Genomic DNA, 18,395 nt, shown 5'->3' with positions numbered 1-18,395 from the left:
TCCCATGTCCTTACATGCCTCTGAGTCACGGGGCAGCCATTGGCTCTGTCTGTCTCCAGGAGGGGCTCACGGGGTGAGCTGATTGTCCCTGATGGGCCAGCAAGCAAGCTGGCTAGTCTTGATGCAATTCTGTCCTGGGGTATCACTCAAGAAAACAAGGCAGACATATACACATATGTACATAGCCAATATTCATCATGTCAGATTCAATGGTGATACATGAATATAAACAGGATAATCACTCTTAACAGACTATAACTTTTCCACCGAACCCTAACATGATGCACTTTGTACAAGACTTACTGCCATTTTGTAACGAGGGTGATTGCATTAGTGTAACTAGTTCTTTTCCTTTTTATACAGCATCACAAGGTACCTGAGACCCTTGTGTTGCTGCTGTCCTGGGATAGAAACTTTCACTCTTCCTCCCGGTTAGACTCACTGCGAGATGGTTAGAAAACAAATTGCTTGATGATCTGTGACTTCTTCCTTGGAGCCGAAATGGGGTGGTGTGGCCTGAGGGTCTGAGTGTGTTTTTCCCTGTCTCTGTATTCAGCGCCTCGGCCAGGGAAGTCACTGAGGTGTGCCAGGTTTGATTGCAGCAGGTGGAAGCACCCGTCTGCAGATGTCTCTTCTGCGGGCATGTGATGCTTCCGAGGAGACAGCCAACGCTGGAAACAAGTTACAGCCTCTCTCTGAGCTCTGCAATTCGTTATTCCACTGAGGGAAAGTTGCGCAGTCACCTCTGAGGCTAGAGAGAAAACGGAAACAGAGCGGAATGGAAGCTGTGACTTGCATCACCGTTTTGCACCAAAATCCATTCTCCTAGGCACCTGGATGCTCCTTCGCGCAAGTCACTATCACAAGCACCCTGGCGTGTGTGTGTGAGTGTGTGTGTGTGTGAGAGAGAGAGCGAGAGAGTTGTCTATATTCCTCTGATGAATACCACCTGTATAGTGTCACGTGCTGTTCAGCGTGTACTAATCCTGGACTGCCCGCGGCTGATCTACAATGGGGTGTGAGTCTTCTAGATTTCCAAAGCACTGCACAATCCCTAACTCCTTCGCCCTATCAGCCATCCCGGTGCGGTTGGTAAGGATCATTCTCACCATTTTACAGAAGGAGGAAACTGAGGCATGGAGGTGAAATGACTTGCTCAAGGCAGCCAGGAGTGGAACCCTGGAGTCCTTGCTGCCAGGTCACGCTGATCTCCTTGCGTTAGGTTCAGCTGCATTTAGACTGAGGGGTGGGACAGGTCTCACCTTCACTCCAGCTCTACTTGTGGTCATGAAACCTTCCTGATTTCATGACACCTTTCTTATTTTGACAGGACATCTAAAGACGTGATGGTAAAAGCCACAGGGCCAAATCATGTGGTCTTTGCTCAGGCAAAACCCCCATGCCCTGCCTGGGGATGCCCCCTCCATATGGCTGAGGGACGGGAACCTATCCCTGGTTTTACAGGGAGCCCAGTACCTGACTGGGCAGGGCTCTGGGAGTCCAGACAGTGCTGTGTGGATAACCAGGCCATGCAGACATGGTGAAAGCCCGCAGCTCGAGAGCCTCACTGCTCGGAATGAAGGAGCTTGCGCTAACTGGATCCCAATGCAGGGAACTTCTCTCACAGAGGGGCAGGTGTGTTACAGAGCTAATCCTCTAGACGGGGGTTTGTCTAGACGAGGGCAGTTTCCCACATCAGTGGAGTTACACAGCTGTAAACCCTTAATGTAGGTGCCCTAGACCAGTGGTCTCCAACCTTTTTAAGCACAAGATCACTTTTTGAATTTAAATGGAACCCAGGATCTACCTCAAAGAAAACGTAGAAATAACAATAATCACACATACCCAAACACCCTTGCCCTGAGGCCACGCCCTGCCCTGCCCCTTCTCTGCAGCCCCGCCCCACTCACTACATTCCCCCCACCTTCCCTCACTTTTACTGGGCTGGAGCAGGGGGTTGGGGTTCGGCAGGGGGTTAGGGCTCTGGGCTGGGGCCGAGGCATTTGGAGTGTGGGAGGGCTGAGCCTGGGGCAGGAGGCTGGGGTGCAGGAGGCGTTTCATGGTGTGGGCTCTGGGAGAGAGTTTGGGTGCAGGAGGGTGCTAGCTCTGGGAGGGGGCTCAGGACTCTGACAATGGGTTGGGGTGCAGGGTGCAGGCTCTGGGAAGGGGCTGGGGCAGGGGGTTGGGGTGCAGGAGGGGGTGCAGGATGCGGGATCTGGGAGGGGGTGAGGTGAGGGAGGGGCTGTGGGGTGCAGGAGGGGGCTCAGGACTGAGGCTGGGAGTTGGGGTGCAGGAGGGGGTGCAGGTTCTGGGAGGGAGTTGGGGTGCAGGGGGGCAGGGAGTTGGGGTGCAGGAGGGGGTTCAGGGCTGGGGCAGGGGGTTGGGGTGCAGGAGGGGTTTGGGGTGTGGGCTCTGGCCGGGTGCCACTTACCTCAGGCGGCTCCCGGGAGGTGGCGTAGCGGGGCTAAGGCAGGCTCCTGCCTGCCCTGGCCCCACCCCACTCCCAGAAGCAGCTGGCATGTCCGGCTGTGGCTCCTAGTGGGGGAGAGGCAGGTGGTTCCGCATGCTGCCCCCACCCGCAGGCACAACCCCCGCAGCTCCCATTGGCTGCAGTTCTCCATTCCCGGCCAATGGGAGCTGCGGAGGTGGTGACTGTAGGCGAGGGCAGCCCATGGAGACCCCCCTGCCGCCCCCCACCAGGAGCCAGATTGTCTGGGAAGATAGGACTCACTTTACACTTCCCTCTCCAGCAGTAATTTTGCAGGCTCTTTTTGCCTTGTGCACTGCTATGGGGATGTGCAGGGAGGCAGACTCTGGGAACCTACCTGTGGGCTCAGGGCTCCTCTGGTGATTCATCCTGTTATCAGGTGCTATGGTGGCATGAGGGTGCAGTATACTCATTGCTGAGATGGAGCCATGAGTATACTGCAAGCAAGCTCCATCCAAGATACAAGAGGGCCTGGAGCTTCTCTCAGGGGCAGAGGGAACGAGGGTCTTGGACAGAGAGGTCCTGTAGGAGAACTGTATGATCAGCCAAGTTTTGGTGAATTTCATATGATGTTATTATGTTATTATTACAGAGACTCTATGGATATGGGGAAAGCGATGGACGTGATATTCCTTGACTTTAGCAAAACCTTTGACATGGTCTCCCACAGTATTCTTGCCAGCAAGTTAAAGAAGTATGGGCTGGATGAATGGACTACAAGGTGGATAGAAAGCTGGCTAGATCATCGGGCTCAACGGGTAGTGATCAATGGCTCCATGTCTAGTTGGCAGCGGTATGAAGCGAGTGCCCCAAGGGTCAGTCCTGGGGCCAGTTTTGTTCAACATCTTCATTAATCAGCTTCCTGCAGCAGTCTGTCCCTTGCTTGGGCCCCAAATGATTCTGTTCAAGTTTTTATTCTGGGCACCATGGTAAGTGGGCACCTTCCAGGTGTGCATGAAGCAATGATCTGGATGATGGGATGGATTGCACCCTCAGCAAGTTTGCTGATAACACTCTACTGGGGGAAGATATGCTGGAGGGTAGGGATAGGGTCCAGAGTGACCTAGACAAATTTCAGGATTGGGTTAAAAGAAATCTGATGAGGTTCAACAAGGACAAATGCAGAGTCCTGCACTTAGGAAGGAAGAATCCCATGCACTGTTACAGGCTGGGGACCGACTGGCTAAGCGGCAATTCTGCAGAAAAGGACCTGGGGATTACAGTGGACGAGAAGCTGGATATGAGTCAACAGCGTGCCCTTGTTGCCAAGAAGGCTAACGGCATATTGGGCTGCATTAGTAGGAGCATTGCCAGCAGATCGAGGGAAGTGATTATTCCCCTCTATTCAGCACTCATGAGGCCACATCTGGAGTATTGCGTCCGGTTTTGGGCCCCCCTCCTCTGACTCTGAGCCAGTAACAGCAACCAGGATACAGGCGTCGTCATGATGCAGGGCCTAGTGGGTGAGAAGGAGCAAACATCCTGGAGAACAAGGGTGGGGGAAGTGATTGGTCATGGCAGGTTTCTTGATGGCTCTTCCCAGTGAGTGGCATGAATGATTTATTATTACTAGTTACAGTAGTGCCTGGAGCCGTGACCAAGCTCAGGGCCCGTAGTGCCAGGTGCTGCACAGAGAGACGCACCCTGCCCTGAAGGGCTTAAAACTTAAATAGAGAAGCAGTGGGAGGGGATACTGAGGTATCGAGTGGGGCAGCGACTTGCTCAAGGTCACTCAGCAGATCAGTGGCAAATCGGGTCTCCTGAGTCCCAGTCCAGTGCCCTAATCACTAGTCAGCAGCCATGTGGGCTCTTGCGCCAGCGTGGCTGGTGAGGATGCCACTGAGTGTGGCTGGCGCTGCACGTGGCAGGCTGACTGTGCCTTCAGGTACTGAAGGGTCATAGAATCATTGAATATCAGGGTTGGAAGGGACCTCAGGAGGCCATCTAGTCCAACCCCCTGCTCAAAGCAGGACTGATCCCCGACTAAATCATCCCAGCCAGGGCTTTGTCAAGCCTGACCTTAAAAACTTTTAAGGAATGAGATTCCACCACCTCCCTAGGTGACGCATTCCAGTGTTTCACCACCCTCCTAGTGAAAACGTTTTTCCTAATATCCAACCTAAACCTCCCCCACTGCAACTTGAGACCATTACTCCTTGTTCTGTCATCTGCTACCACTGAGGACAGTCTAGATCCCTTGGTTAGTAAAGTCAAGTCCTTCCCTACTGCCTCTTGCTTGACTTGCAGCTCGGATGCTGCAGCTGCTGCGGTGGTGCTGGTGGAAGAGGCCTCTGGTAAGGGCAGAAGCCTGCTCACACTGGCCCTGACTGTGCATGGAAATCGCTAGACAAGCTCTAACCCACTAGCTCCTCTGCAAGGTCCCAGCGTGTGAAAGCAGAGGCCAGGCCAGGCATAACCAGTGCAGCAAATCCTTCCCTGCTCATGCACAGGAGTTGCAAGGACACAGAAGGAAGGTAAGGGTTTATCTTTGCTTTGGTCTGTCTCCAAGCCTAGGCAGCCAGCGTCTGAGCTGTCAGACTGCCGCTGCTTGTTTCTACTGCATGTCCTTTCTGCTACCACCACAGGATAACTGAGCTGCCCCATGGCTGACAGTGGCAGCAGGATCGCCCATCACCAGGGCCCCCAAGCATCCTACCAACGGCAGATTGCCCCATGGCCCGCTTGCTATTTATTTCTGATTATAGAGCACCAAAGCTGCTCAGGGATCTTTATGACAGAGAGTCAGATACATCCTGTGCCCTGAAGATTTTATAGTCTCGGTGAAAATGAGAACAGCTGGAGCGGATAATAGCGCAGCAAGGCTGTGTGGGGGTGGGGAAGGGCTCGGCTAAAGGACAGTGGGATTATTGTGCAGTTATTTGGGAGGCTAATTCACATGTCAAGAGAGTAACAAAGGTGGGGGTTGTTTGTTGCACAACTGTTTTAAATTATTTCAGGGTATGTGTGTGTGTGTGTGTGTGTGTGTGCGCCGTTCCCTTGTAATGAATAGATTATTACTCAAGCCACATTTGAACTCAAATGGATAAATCTCCAAAACCCATGGCCTGAAAGCCAGCTGATTCCAACAGAATTCTCCTGGAGGAGGAAGTGTGTTCTGAGGGTCAGGCAGAGACTTGGGAGCCTTGACTGGGAGGAATACCTCAGTGGTTTGAGCATTGGCCTGCTAAACCCAGGGTTGTGAGTTCAGTCCTTGAGGGGGCCATTTAGGGATTTGGGGCAAAAATTGGGGATTGGTCCTGCTTTGAGCAGCGGGTTGGACTAGATGACCTCCCAAGGTCCCTTCCAGCCCTCATATGATTTTATAACTTCTGTCACAGGCTCCCCGGTGACCCTGGCAAGTCACTGAATCTTCCTCTGCCTCAGTTTTGCCTTTGTAAAATGGAAGTGATAAAGCTGATGTGCTTTGCAGGAGTGCTGGCAATGAATGCCTGTAAAGAAATGCTTCTGGGCCCCATTTGTGCCTTGCTACCATAAGTGAGGTGCACACATGAGATGGAATGTTCTCCCAAATTGAAATTAGGGAACTACAAAAGGTTTTTGAGGCCACTCCCTGCAGTGGGATCGTATGTTGCCCCTCACCATCCTGGAGACGCACACAATCTCTTAAACAAAGAGAATCTTATTTCCTTATCTTCTGTCCTCAGATCTGGAGGAGCCTAGGCCCATGAGGGTTGGAAGATCCCTCTGACTTCCACAGCAGGATCTGGACATCTTGTTCCAGAGCCTGAAGCTGTGCCTATAAACAGCCTCAGGAGGGAAGAGATGACAGCACAGGAGGGAACGCTTCACAACCACTGCAGAACAAAGGACTGGAAAACAGATGCCTGCACAGAGCATGATGCAAGGAGGAGCCAGAAGATCAAATGTACACGCTAAAGCTGGAGGTGGAGAATCAAGCCTGCTCCTGCAGGGCCCCAGCAGAGGTGTTTTCTCCAGACCCAAAGAGCAGCCATGTGCTTTCAGTCTGAATGACAGTTGTCACTGATAGGAAAGTCTCACTGAGAGAGCACAGTGTGTACATCTCCACCACCATGCTGCATTAACTCTGCCTCACTACATGGCAGGGAGGCAAACCCCCCCCTTCCCATAGCAGATCAACGCAGTGAAAACAAAACCAGGACAGTTCCACGCGCTGCCATTAATGCTTTCACGGGCCTCAGCTTAGCCAGTGTCCCAGGCAGGGCCTTGCTAAGGCACCAGGGCCTGTCACTGCTCTTCACTCCCACCCCTACCTCAGCCACATCCAGTGACTCTGTTTCCCTTCTCTCTTCTCCACCCAGCTCCAATGACTCCCCCTCTGGTGCTTCCCCAGCACACAGCTTCTTTCTCCTGCTGCCTTTCTGACCCTCCAGCGCTGAGCGGTATTCTTGTGCCTGGCTAATAAACATGCATGTTCCTAAAAGCAAGGGCTGGTGCCCCAGCTCATCCTTGTGCTACTGCTGATGTCCCAATGGGCCACGAGAGAAGCAGGCCGTGCTGGCTCGGCGCGGCAGTATTCTTAGACTGACAAGACGCTAAAATAAGTAGAAATTTCTCAAGCCACAAACGCCTTTAATTCAGCGGCTGCTGCAAAAGGCAGAACAAAGCCATTCAGCCCATACTTACCATGTATTGACTGAGACAATTTCCCACCAATAAAAATGACCTGAGATTCATTAGCTACCCCCTCCAGCCTATAAAAATAACCCACAGACCCAATGAAACAGACTCTCCACTGCATAAAGCATGTCTGACTCTCTGGAGCAATGACGGGAGAGATGTACCGGGGCATCCTGTAGCGCAGTGACTCAGTTTCCCCATCTGCAAACGGCAGATAATGAGATGCACCCTCCCTAATAAAGTGCTTAGGAATTTTCTGCTGCAAAGCGGTTGGTAATTCTTCTTGCCATGGCAGCTCCTGTCCATGCAGGGCCATGTCAGGCAATGGGCTCCGGTCACCCTCATTCCCACAGCCTGCCCCCTGGGGAGCAGCCCCCTGGCTTGCACACATGCTGTGCAACATGCTACAGTCTCCTTGGAGACGGCCCTAATGTCACTGGCTTTGTGCCTCAGTAAACTGCGCCCCTCCCCCTCGCACCTTCCTCCCCCGTTTGCCTCCACGTGAGATAGTTGAAATGTTGCCTCCTCTGTGACGAAGCGGGACTGTTCTTAATATTTCCTCTGAATACTGTAGGGGTGCCTCAGTTTCCCCTGTGCAGTTCGTAAGTCTCTAGGTGGTGGGATAAGGGGGTGTGATTGTTGCAGAGCACAGGGCCAGGGAACGTAAATGGCTGACACTCTGTCTCCTGGCAACTGATGCCCTGGGCCCTTCCCCCCTGCAAGGTGAGAGCTAAAGGGTTGGAGAACAAAGGAATCCGGTGACCTCCTGGCCCGGGAAAGGGACAAAGCCCAGAGGAGGAGGGGCTGGAGGAGGAGTCTGTTTGGGGGCTGGCTGGGGACCTGGAGTGAAGTGCAGACGTGGTTGTCTGGCTCACTGCCCCCCAAAATGGACCCAGCTGCGGGGTCCTGTTCTCTGTACCTACAAGCTCTGTTTTAGACCATGTTCCTGTCATCTAATAAACCTCTGTTTTACTGGCTGGCTAAGAGTCACATCTGACTGTGGAGTTGGGGGGCAGGACCCTCTGGCTTCCCCAGGACGCCGCCTGGGTGGACTCGCTGTGGGAAGTGCACGGAGGGGCAGAGGATGCTGAATGCTCCGAGGTCAGACCCAGGAAGGTGGAAGCCCAGGAAGGTGGAGGGTGGGATAGCTCAGTGGTTTGAGCATTGGCCTGCTAAACCCAGGGTTGTGAGTTCAATCCTTGAAGGGGCCATTTACGGATCTGGGGCAAAAATTGGGGATTGGTCCTGCTTTGAGCAGGGGATGGGACGAGATGACCTCCTGAGGTCCCTTCCAACCCTGAGATTCTATGATTCTAAGCCATATGAGCATCTTGCCCTGGAGACAGTCTGCTCACAGAGAGGAGACTTCAGCAGAGTCCTGATTGGCTTCACAGGGAGCAGTTCCAGAGCATCGCCCAGGGACTCCATGACATCTTCCCATCAGAGTCTGGCTTAATTACCCAGGGGAGCCGGGGTGGGCAGGGACCCAGGAATCCCAGTGACCCCATCGACTTCTGGGGATTTGGAGAGTGGAAAGCATCCCATCCTTCCCATCACAGAGCAGAGGACTCCTGAAATGTCCTGACCATGTGGCCAGCGCTCAGGTGGCTGACATGAACATCTGGGCTCTGACATCAGCTCCTGGCCTGCAGGGCCATGGAGTGGCTATGTCTGTGAGTGTCAGATCAGGGAATGTGCTCCATCCTCAGGGCCACTGCACCATGGCGTCCCTGCCCCCCAAGATGGACCTGACTGAGGGGTCCTGTTCTCTGTTCTCCTGTACCTACAAGCTCAGTTTTAGACCATGTTCCTGTCGTCTAATAAACCTTCTGTTTTACTGGCTGGCTAAGAGTCATATCTGACTGCAGAATTGGGGTGCAGGGCCCTCTGGCTTCCCCAGGACCCCGCCTGGGTGGACTCGCTGCGGGAAGCACATGGTATGGAAGGGGATGCCAAATACTCCGAGGTCAGACCCAGGAAGGTCAAAGCTGTGGAAGCTTCTTGCCCTGGCATCAGTCTGCTCAGAGAGAGGAGGCTCCCCCAGAGTCCTGACTGGCTTTGTATGGATTAGTTCCAGAGCATTGCCCCGGGGACTCCGTGACAGGGCCCAAGGATCTGGGAACGCAGCATGGCTGTGAACACTGGGGAGCCAGAGGTGCTGGCCCTGAAGAGGGGAATGGGAAGAACGGTGGTACCTTTATATGGTTCCTGTGGGTTTGTTGAGAATGGTTTTACTGCCCAGGTTTGGGGGGATTCCTGCACTGGTGCATGTGAATAGATTATACCCCGAGGTGGGCTTTGTATCCGTCACTGGGTGGCTGCACTGGGCCCCGTGGGTCCTTCCATAGCACCAGGAGTGTTGGCCAGGGGTGCGGGGAGAGAGGAAGAAGGCAGAGAGGGGTGTGGATCAGGTTCATGGGTGACCCTGCCCCAGCTGCGCCCCCTCAGCATCCTGTGGTGTTTGGAGAGCCCAGGCTGTGCCGTGGGGAGTTGGGAGGGGGCAGCCTATGATGCTCAGTGTAGAAGAAGGACAAACAAGCTGGGCTGTTTCCGTGATCTGGTGGCCCAGCTTCTCCTTGGGCAGCAGCTCCCACCCCAAACTACCCACAGCTTGTCAGAGCAGCGGCTGGGCATAACCTCCCTGGGGCATCCCCCCACCTTGGGGCGCTCTGGGTGTTGCCCCAAGGCCGTTGGTGTATCGCGCTCACGCCAGTCAGCCACTCCCTGCCCCTCCAGCTCAGTCCCTGACCACAGCTGGGCGGGGCCGTGTCCCTGCCTGGAGAATCACTTCAGTTCTCACCATGGGGGCCAGGGGAACTGAAAGCAAGGGCTATGGGGGGTTGCGGGGTGGGCCATGCCAGCCCTTGTTCTCAATCCCCAAGGGCAGGGAGGAGCCTCTCCTCCCCCAAGTGTTCCCCAGAGATCCAGCCTCTGGGCCCAGCACTGCCTAGCTCCCTGCCCAGATGATGCAGCATCGTGGAAATGACAGAGAATGAATTGGTTAACGTTTGTGCGGCGCGTTCTAAATGGGGAAGTGCTGGTGTTCGCAAAGAGTCCTTGCAGAGATGCAGGGGGCAGCCTGGCTGCAGGGGGGGCTGGCACCTGCTGGAAGGGAGAAGAGCTGAGGGGCAGCCGCTGGCGATGAAGGAGAAGAGCAATACAGAAATGGTTCCTAAGCACCGGAGTAGGGGGCAGGTTGGGACTCCAGAGGCTGCCAGAGCCAGCCCCACAACTCCAGCTGTGCAAATACCTGATTTTCCTCTTTGCTGACTGTCCCAAAAACTGGGGGAAGGGGGACCCAAAATGGAAAGTTGCGGGGGGGGGGGAGTAGCAGTTGTTTCAGTCCAAACAAAATGTTTCATTTATTTCATGAACCTTTTCAAAGGGTTTTAATTTTTTGTAATACCATTGAAGGAAATTTCATTTAAAAAGCATGTTGACGCGGGGGAGATGCTGTGACGTTTTTGGCAATTTTTGCCAAGGGCTTGGGGCTTTTCCCCAGGCTGATTCAGCAGGTTCACCGGGTATTTGCCGAACGGTTCGGTTGGCCTGAAGCTGCATTTTTCAGAGGGGAAAAAAGTTTCAGATGAAAAGAATTTCCCCTGACTCTACCCACAACATCATCATATACATGCCCACCCCCCGGGATCCTAGCCCCGGGCAGTGAGCCAGGCACTGGACTGGCCTCATGCTGATGTCACAGTTAGCTCCCTTCACGGGGCCTGTAGCAGACATTTTAACCCAGGGCTGGGGGCTCTTCGGTGCTTTGTTAGGCTAGAGAATGGGCTAGAGGGTTTAGTTTGGTTTTTTTTAATTGAGCTTTCGGCCCTTTCCTGCTTAGAAATAGTGGGGTGACAGGGTTAGCTTGGCCGGAGGAGCTGCTGGCTGTCCCTGGGGATATGCAGTGTGTGCGGGGAATCTCTCCCAAAACAGCCTCTCCAAAACGTTCCCGAGGCAGTGAGTGCAGTGGCTGGTGGCAAACACCAGTGGTTTTAAATCCTTCAACCATGAGCTCCTGGGGCTGAGGCTGTCTCAGTTGTGTGTATGTACAGCACCTTGCACCATGGCCTGATCCTAGACACCCCCACCCAGTGCTAATAACTAAAACTCGTCTTTCCCTCCCTCCCTCGTTTACACTAGCTCCCCAGTTGCCCGCGAGTCTTCCTGGCCAGACAGGCTCTGAATTTCCAGTATAAAACCCAAGCAGAGCCCCTCCAACCCACAGCAGCAGAAAATGGCCCAAGCCCCCTTGCTTTCTTTTACTTTGCAGGGCACTAACAATCTCCCAGCTGGACTGTCGAACTGAGGTCTGCTGCGCTCTGGAGCCCTCCCATTCATCAGGGAGGCCCAGTTCTTACCCAAATATTCCCTGGGGCCCTGGCCACACACAGCTCTTTGCAGAGCGGTTCCTTGCCCATCTAGGACAGACAAGGTGCAAGACAGCAGCTTAGGGGGAAGGAGAGTGGACTGGGATGGCAGGCAGGAGGGGGAGCCCTGTCCCAGCGTAGGATGCCAGTGGGAAGTAGTAGGAGAGATGACTGCAGCAGGGAACAGGGGACAGGCTGAGGAGGGCCCCTGGCTTTTGCTTTCACCACTCCCCATTTTTCTCCTCCTTTTGCCCCACGCCCAGGAGGGTGGCTCCCAGACACTCACCCGGGACAGCCCCGCAGCTGGAGAAAGGGACATGAGCAGCAGGAGGGACAGACAGCTTTATTAGAACAGCCCCAGCTCTCAAACTGCGGGAAGAGTTCGTGTCACTGTTCTAGACAGATCCTGGGCCGGAGCGCATGCTACACAGGGCGAAAGGGGAGAGGGATAGCTCAGTGGTTTGAGCATTGGCCTGCTAAACCCAGGGTTGTGAGTTCAATCCTTGAAGGGGCCATTTAGGGATCTGGGGCAAAAATTGGGGATTGGTCCTGCTTTGAGCAGGGGGTTGGACTAGATGACCTCCTGAGGTCCCTTCCAACCCTGATATTCTGTGATTCTATGAAAGAACAGGCCTGAACACGAGGCCTACGGGTGCTCAGAGCCCTGCTCTGCTAGGTTCGCGGGTTGGTACCGGAGCTAGACGGCTTCTTTAGTGCTGAGCCGTGGTGGCACTGACTGGCACAGCAAAGGGGCATAGGGCCGAGAATGCCGCATGCTGCACCTGCCTGCCCGGGGAAGGCTGCCTCCTACAGCCAAGCCGTGGTGGGACAGCCCTGGCTAGCAACTGGACACCGAGTCCTAGACCAAGTAGCCACGTCTGCCTTCTTCGCAAGGCACGTCTCAGCTGTGATTCCTGGGGCCCCAGCACCCTCCTTGTACCCCGCAGCCCTGGCCAAGCACCGCCGGCTCTAGGTGGGACAGTGACCCTCTTGCTGTGCACCACTCAGCTCCCCAGCCCACGCCTGCCAGCGCGGACGCAGAGTCCACTAAGCCGGCCCTATTCCGTGTCAGGGCCGCAGAGCTACGGACTGGGGGTAACCACTGGGGGGGCCCTGCTCCCTCTGGCACAGCCGGGAGAAGAGAGGGGCTCCCCGCGCTGATATGCCATCACACCCCGGAGGAAGGGAGTGGGGACATGAAGCAGCTGCCCCTGCCCCAGCGGTCACATGTGAGGGAGGGGCTATTTTACAGGAGCTCGGGGCTGTTCCATGGACAAGGGGCTAGGATGCACCTCAGAGACCCCCCACCTGACTCGACTGCGATGGCTCTGGTGGAGTCAAGCCCCCGGGGCAGCTGTGCAGGTTGATCTGGCCCCGCCACCCCCCTGCTCCGGCCTGAAAGGGCAGCCTGGGAAGCGCTCTCTCCCTGAGTGCTCGGCAGGTCCTGGTGCCACCTCTGGGCCCCGGCCCCCAGGGAGGGGTGTCAGCGTGGCTGGGATGGGCGGAGCGCCCAGGGGGTCCTGTAGAGCAGTGGTACTCAAAGTGGTGGTCCGCGGACTGGTGCTGGTCCACGAGCCATCGGCTGCTGGTCTGTGCGCACATTGGGAAAATAATTGCCGGTCCCCCCATCAGATAGCTTGAGCAGCGCTGGGCTCTAGGACCTGGCAGAACAGTGGCAGCAGATTCTTTCTCTCAAGCCGTATGCGGGCTGGAGGCGATGCTGCGCCCACAACTCAGCAGCAGGAAGTTGTGCAGGCTCACGGCTCTGGCTGCCACAGGGAGATGTGCTTCTGAGCTGCAAAGGATCACAGTCAGCATTAGTGCTACCCAGCCAGGCTCGGGCACCGCAGCCCACTGCCAGCCAGCCAGGCCCCAGAGGGACAAAATCCCCAGAGCAATACAGGGTGATCCACCCCGGCAGGTCATAAGCACCAAAACACAGCTCCTTACTAGGTGAGCCAGAGGGCTAACTCCATGAGCTAACAGCAATAGTAAGCTGTTATCCTTTATGTGCACTAGCCACTGAGGAGGCACAATGCACACATTACCTCTAGATCGGGGATTCTCAAACTTCATTGCACCATGACTCCCGTCTGACAACAAAAATTACTCATGACCCCAGGAGGGGGGACCGAAGCCTGAGCCTGCCCGAGCCCTGCCATGTCGTTGGGGGGAGGGGCAAAGCCCAAGCCCCACCACCCCAGGGGGAGGGGGGATGTAGCGGGGTGGTCACCGGCTCCTGCCTAAAAGGGCTTAAAACAGCCCTGGGAGAGGGCTGGGGCAGGGGAAAAGCTGGTTGGCGGAGCAGCCTCAGCTGGGGCCATGCCCCAGACAGACCCAGTGGGCCCTATAAAAGCCAGAGAAGCCAGGAGCTGAGAGGACTCTCCCTCTGGCTTGCTGAGGGAAAAGGGCCTGGCTGCCTGGAGGCTGAGAGAGTACCTGAGGTGGAGCAGGGCTGGGGGAAGGCCAGAGGAGCTGGGGAGCTTCGGCCTGGAAACCCCCCAGGCTGCAGGCCTAGTGGAAGGCCAAATAGGTACTAGGGGCAGCCCAAGGGGTAGGCAGAGGCAGCAAGTCCAAACCCCTCTTGCCTGTGATGAGTGGCGCTTATGCTGCAGTTGGCCTCAGGGAATGGGGGCTAGGTGATGACTGGCAGTGGCCATAGACTGAGGTGAGGTTGGGGGTTCCCTGGGGAGGGGAGACCCAGATCTGTGCAGGGTACTGCAGGTGGCAGCACCCTGGCGTGAAAGGGGGCACCGGGGTCGAGAAGGGACTCGGGGACCAGTGGCAAGCAGGACACTGGCCTGCAGAGGGCGCTCTGGAGGCTGGAACACTAATTCCCTGGATGACCAGCAGGAGGTGCCGGAGGGGTGAGTCTCGCACCGCTGCAGGGGAAAAGCCAAAGCTCAAGGGCTGCAGCCCCAGGCAGGGGGTCTGTAACCTGTGCCCCGCTGCCCAGGGCTGAAGCCCTCAAACTTTGGTCCCGGGCAGCGGGGCTCAAGCTTTGGTCCCGGGCCCCAGCAAGTCTAAGCCAGCCCTGGTAATCCCATTACAATGGGGTCCTGACCCACAGTTTGAGAACCTCTGCCCTAGATAAAATGGTAATTGGGGACTATGTAGCTAGCGCATACAGGGTATGTAATGGGGACCGACCGGGCAGGTGTGTGCCAGCCGGCACCCAGCCATGCTCGCCCTCCTGGGAACCAGCCTTTGACCTGGGTAACATGCATCAGTTCCCATGGCACAATTCAGATCCAGAAAAGGGTTGTTTTAAAACTTTGAAATCAATTGTTGATGAATAAGGTGCTGGGCAGAGAGGCCTGGTGCCAGCCCCAGGGGGCCTGTTATCCAGACTGGGCATAGGAAGGGCAGCAGCCATGCAAACTACTTCCATGCTGCCTGGCCACCATGGCTCACCCTTATCTTGCAGGGACCAACTCTAAGGGTAAGAGACGGCTCATTCTCTGCTGAGACCACTAACCAGAGCGCAGCCCTTGGTTACCCAGGCCTGGAATAGCTGGGGGCTGCAGGTCAGGGATGAGGGGCATCAGCAGATCTGTGTGGGCTGGAAGCCCAGGACAGGGCCTGCGTGTTGGGATGGGGGGGCATCGGTGGAGCTGTGTGTGGGGAGCCCACGGCTGGCATTGCACAGTCTGTGCTTTTGGGCGGAAGGGCATCAGCAGAGCGGTCAGTGTGGGGAGCCCAGCACAGGAACAGCAGGGGCTGTATGTAGGGACCGAGGGGCATCGGTGGAGCTGCAGGTCAGGGCTAAGGTGCACTCGCAGAGCTCGCGCAGCACCTGCCCACGCTAGGCCTGCCACCCTAGCACTAGCCAGCAGCTGGCCCAATGCCTGCATGCCCCTCTCGACACAGAGCAGGCATGAGGACTTCCCAGGTCACGGGGCGAGCAGAGAGGAGTGAAGCTGTGCCACTCACCAAACTGGCAGATGTAGCGGTTTCGGGTCTTGCAGCGCTGATCATTCCAGTTGAAGGCGGCCGACGCTTGGAGCTCAACGCAGTTCCCAAACCTGAGACGCAGAGGAGAGCGGTCCCAGGGCTGGGAGGGGAGCAGGGGGTGCAGGAGTCCCAGAGCAGTGAGTACAATGGTACCAGGCCCGGGAGGGGAGCCGGGGGTCCAGGAGTCCCAGAGCAGAGAGCAGTCCCAGGGCCAGTAGGGGAGTGTGATGTAGTGGGGATTGCCTGTTATGTTGTATGTGAATCTTCCTGTCTTGCATGAATGCTGTGTGTGCCTCAGTTTCGCTGTGTATTGCACCAATGTCTAGGTGGTGGGAATAAGGGTGTGTGACTTTTGTGGGGGTTGCTCCAGCTGCCTCCATGGATGCTATGGCTGCCCCTTCGTAACCTGAGACCCAGGAGGAGGATGTGACCAGGTGACTCTTGGCCCTGGAAGTGAGACAAAGGCTGGAGGAGGAGCAACGGGCAGGGCAGGGGCCAGGTGGCTGGCTGACTCGGCTGGCTTGGGGAAAAGGGGGAGGACCAGAGCCCTGGCTCTGGGCTCCCCTCCTCCAAGATGGACTTGGCTGAAAGTCACTGATTTCTGTGCTAACAAGTTCTGTCCTACGCTGTGTTCCTGTCGACTAATAAACCTTCTGTTTTACTGGCTGGCTGAGAGTCCCGTCTGACTGCGGAGTTGGGGGGCAGGACCCTCTGGCTTCCCCAGGACCCCACCTGGGCGGACTCGCTGCGGGAAGCACATGGTGGGGCAGGGGATGCTGAATGCTCCGAGGTCAGGCCCAGGAAGGTGGAAGCTTCTGCCCCGGTGACAGTCTGCTCAGAGAGAGGAGGCTCCCGCAGAGTCCTGACTGGCTTCGTATGGAGTAGTTCCAGAGCATCGCCCAGTGACTCTGTGACAACGAGCAGGGGTTGCAGGAGTCCCAGAGCAGAGGACAGCGGTCCCAGCCCCAGGAGGGGAGCAGGGGGTGCAGAAGTGCCAGAGTAGCACAGAGCATTCCCACACCCAGAAGGGGAATTTGTGGGCAGGAGTCCCAGAGCAGAGAGGACAGCAGAGAGAGAGCATGGGAGCAGGGCATGCAGGAGTCCCAGAGCAGAGGACAGAGGCCCAAGGCTCGGGAGGGGAGTACGGGGTGGAGGAGTCCCAGAGTGGAGAGTGGTTCCAGGCCCGGGAGGGGAGTACGGGGTGGAGGAGTCCCAGAGTGGACAGTGGTTCCAGGCCCGGGAGGGGAGTACGGGGTGGAGGAGTCCCAGAGTGGACAGTGGTTCCAGGCCCGGGAGGGGAGTACGGGGTGGAGGAGTCCCAGAGTGGAGAGTGGTTCCAGGCCCGGGAGGGAAGTACGGGGTGGAGGAGTCCCAGAGTGGAGAACGGTTCCAGGCCCGGGAGGGGAGTACGGGGTACAGGAGTCCCAGAGCAGAGAGGAGAGCGGTCTCTGGCCTGGGAGCAACTGATAAAGTCGGGTATTTTCTTAGAGTTTTGCATGAACACTGTGTGGGTCTCAGTTTCCCCATGTGCTGCTTGTTTAACACGGTGGTGGGAGAGGGGTGGTTGTTACAGAGGAGCAGCTGTGACCTCGCCTAGCAGCCAGAACCCTGGACAATGGCCTGGAGATGGGGGACCCTAGCAACTGGTGACCTGGAGATCAGGAGGCCCACCCCAGCTTGGCAGGCAGCCAGGGTCTGGCCAGTGGGAGGACAAAAGGCTGAGGAGAGAGGGCCCCTGTGACCTGACCAGCCGGTTCCAGCCAGAGGGGGAACAAAGGATGGAGGAGAGAGGGCCCCAGTGACCTGTTTACCTGGGACGGGAGACAAAGGAGAGGGGAGGAGCTGTTGGGGGAGATGATATTGGACAATCCGCTGGAAGGAGCGGGCTGCTGGACTGGGGAGAGAGAGGAGCTGAGCCCACCTGGATGCAGGATAGACTTCGATGTACTGTGCAGAAGGAGGCCAGGCCTGAGGCCTGGAGAGTTTCCTGTGCTGGGTTCAGATGCTCAATAAACCCTCCTGTTTTACGCTGGCTGAGAGTCACCCCAGTCTAGAGATCGGGGTTGCATTATTCCTTCTGGGTGTGAAGGCCCCGGGGGTCCACAGTGAGTGGACTCTCTGAGGAGGCCCACGGCGAGAGACAGGCGTGCTGGAGGCTCAGAGAGGTGAGGTTCCAGGAGAGGGTTAACCCCTGAGAGAGAGTGGCCCCCCAAGAAGGGCTGTCGCACTGAAGCGGGTTCCTCCCAGGGAACATAGGAAGCCGAGAGAGAGCATGAGTCCGTTATGGGGGTGCATGGGGTGCAGGAGATGTGAGGTTTTAAGGTGGGGGACAGCCCTAGGTTGGAGGGCCTGACAGTCAGGTTATGTCTACATCTTGCAGATTCTTTCTGCATCACTTCTCCACAGCCCTTCCTTGCCATTGCCAGTGCAACCTGCCATCCACGCTCGCACCATCTCTGGGCTGGATCACTGCGACCTCCTTTCTCTGGCTCTGACCAATGCAATCTTCCCTGCTCAGATCCATTCCCAATGTGCTACAAAGATCCTTCTCTTAGCCCGGCGCTCCCCCTCTCATCGCATCCCTCCCCTAGCTCCCCCTTCTCTAGCACATCCGTCAACTGCTTGCTTCACTCTCAGGGCCGCTCCCGGCTTGGCCCTCCCAGCCTGGCCCCTCCTGGCCTGTCCTCTCTCATTTGCTGTGGAGCTGTCCACGCTTGCCTCTGATCAGACTGTGACACCAGCCTCCATCGCCCACCTGTGACATTGTCCAACAAGCCCCTTTGTGCTTTCCCCAGGCTGCCCTGCCCCCTTGGGACGAGCTCCCTATACAAGGGTGGTAAATCTGGGCGCAGGGGCCAGCTATTTGTTCTGTGTTCGCACGGTGCTTGGCACACTGGGGTCTTGGGCCATGACTGGCGCTTCCAGGTGCTCCTGCACCACAGCTAATCCATACTGGCAGGTGCCGC

The 18,395-nt window shown here is 56.4% G+C and overlaps 1 protein-coding gene across 3 annotated transcripts in view; it reads right to left on the bottom strand.

Annotated features, from left to right (window-relative positions):
* Nucleotides 1–480: 480 nt before the first annotated feature.
* The window catches only part of CLEC18C (C-type lectin domain family 18 member C), a 48,151-nt gene continuing 30,236 nt past the window's right edge, over nt 481–18,395 (bottom strand). The window contains exons 11-12 of one of the 3 annotated variants that reach the window (XM_037878160.2): nt 15,409–15,500; nt 11,799–13,270 (exon numbers count right to left, since the gene is read on the bottom strand). In XM_037878160.2, the coding sequence (XP_037734088.1) occupies nt 13,233–13,270; nt 15,409–15,500 (130 nt within the window). In that variant the 3' untranslated portion in view covers nt 11,799–13,232. Of the gene's footprint in view, nt 752–11,798; nt 13,271–15,408; nt 15,501–18,395 lie in introns of those variants that run through there. The other 2 variants (XM_043526414.1, XM_043526413.1) reach the window with 2 other exon arrangements.

The sequence above is a fragment of the Chelonia mydas genome, chromosome 12 (assembly GCF_015237465.2).
Source record: "Chelonia mydas isolate rCheMyd1 chromosome 12, rCheMyd1.pri.v2, whole genome shotgun sequence".
NCBI lineage: Eukaryota > Metazoa > Chordata > Testudines > Cheloniidae > Chelonia > Chelonia mydas.
The sequence above is the reverse complement of the archived record's forward strand: the minus strand, read 5'-3'. Positions and strand labels throughout refer to the sequence as shown.